Source organism: Agrilus planipennis, unplaced genomic scaffold (assembly GCF_000699045.2).
Source record: "Agrilus planipennis isolate EAB-ADULT unplaced genomic scaffold, Apla_2.0 scaffold105, whole genome shotgun sequence".
Classification (NCBI taxonomy): Eukaryota; Metazoa; Arthropoda; class Insecta; order Coleoptera; family Buprestidae; genus Agrilus; species Agrilus planipennis.
In genome coordinates, this window is record NW_020438878.1 from 642,963 (window position 1) to 644,385 (window position 1,423).

Consider the following 1,423-nt stretch of genomic DNA (forward strand, 5'->3'; position numbering starts at 1 on the left):
TACGTAGATTACTGCTCAATCATTCATACAAAAATTTTCCGGGAAGTAGAGCCTTTTTTGTCAGTCTTCCCCAAACTGCTAAGGAAATCGTTTACCTTTTGGTAGAAAAACAATTATCTACTATCAACAAATAAAAACACTAGACGAGAATCACAAAGATTATATTAAATGCTACACGGGTCAACATCTTATTATCAACCAGTTTTGATCAGTAACTTCGTCTGGGAAAATCATTTCAATTGTTTACAATTAATACAATTGTTATAGTCAATAAACAGTATTCTATTCATCTCTGTAGGCTATCGTTGAAATCGGTTCATTAAACAGCCAGAAAAATGTTTTAAGAGCTTTTCCTCAGCACATTTAAATTTTGAAGTATCATAATCATAACACATAAGTGATATCAATTTGGCTGAGTTTATTTTGAATTAATGAAATAATTCTGAAAGCAGATGATGCTCGTGTTTTTTTTAACCACCACCATTGTAGGTACCCTCTACTTTGATATATTCTTCAATTTCCAGACCATCAACGTTCGTTATAGGCAACTCCGGCATGTATAGTGTAAAATTTAAATTCATGGTGTACAAACAATACCATTAAACCAATTCCTTAACCCCTATCCCGGTATGTTTGTGTGTTTGAAGAAGTTTCGCTTCAGTAGCGTATTGTATAATTACACGTGGTATTTTTTTTATTTTTAGTATTTGACTGAAGCATTTTTCCTTGGTGTTACTTTTTAAATTTTCTTGTATCTAAATGTTTTTCAATTCTCATAATTTGAAAAATATACAATCTAAGATTATATATATAATGCCAGTTTTTGAACTACGATACTGAATGTAAATTTGCACGTGAGTGATTTAATTATTGGTATCACTTTTTATCTATTGCTATCTACTTGCCATATGAAACAAATTAGAAATATATAGGTTGTTTTAAATGTTACCTTGGATATTGTTTGGTGTTAGAAACGACATTTGTATCAATGCCAAAATTTCTTCTGAGAACCATAGTAGTAGTTCCTGCCCAGGTTCGATATTTCGAACAGTTTGCAGAATTAATTTTGGGGGAATTTGTTCCTTGATTAACGATCGCTGAGATTGCAATTTTAATTGGATATTATAACTATGACAATCGTTTGAAAGTCTTAATAGTCTAACCCAGTGGATGTCGTTGTTCCAAGCTTTTTCGGATTGCTCTTCAAGGACAATTGTTCCATACGGATTTATTTCTACAGATATCTGAAAATAGAATAATAAATATTTTAGAAATATAAAAAACGGTCTTTACGATGTATCTGTCTGAAATAAAATATGCAAAATATGAAATAATTCCTAATTCGAATACTAAATCAAAAATCGTTCTAAACAATGCATTCGAAACGCAAAATATAAACTGAACATCTTATTCCACATTTGAT

General features: G+C 30.6%; 1 protein-coding gene across 3 annotated transcripts in view; it reads right to left on the reverse strand.

The window, feature by feature from the left end:
* Positions 1-1,423, reverse strand: part of LOC108737733 (PR domain zinc finger protein 13) — a 31,496-nt gene that overhangs the window by 10,319 nt on the left and 19,754 nt on the right. For all 3 annotated transcript variants that reach the window (XM_025981448.1, XM_025981447.1, XM_025981446.1), the window contains one exon: positions 950-1,244. In XM_025981448.1, coding sequence (XP_025837233.1) covers positions 950-1,244 — 295 coding nt within the window. The remainder of the gene's footprint in view (positions 1-949; positions 1,245-1,423) is intronic.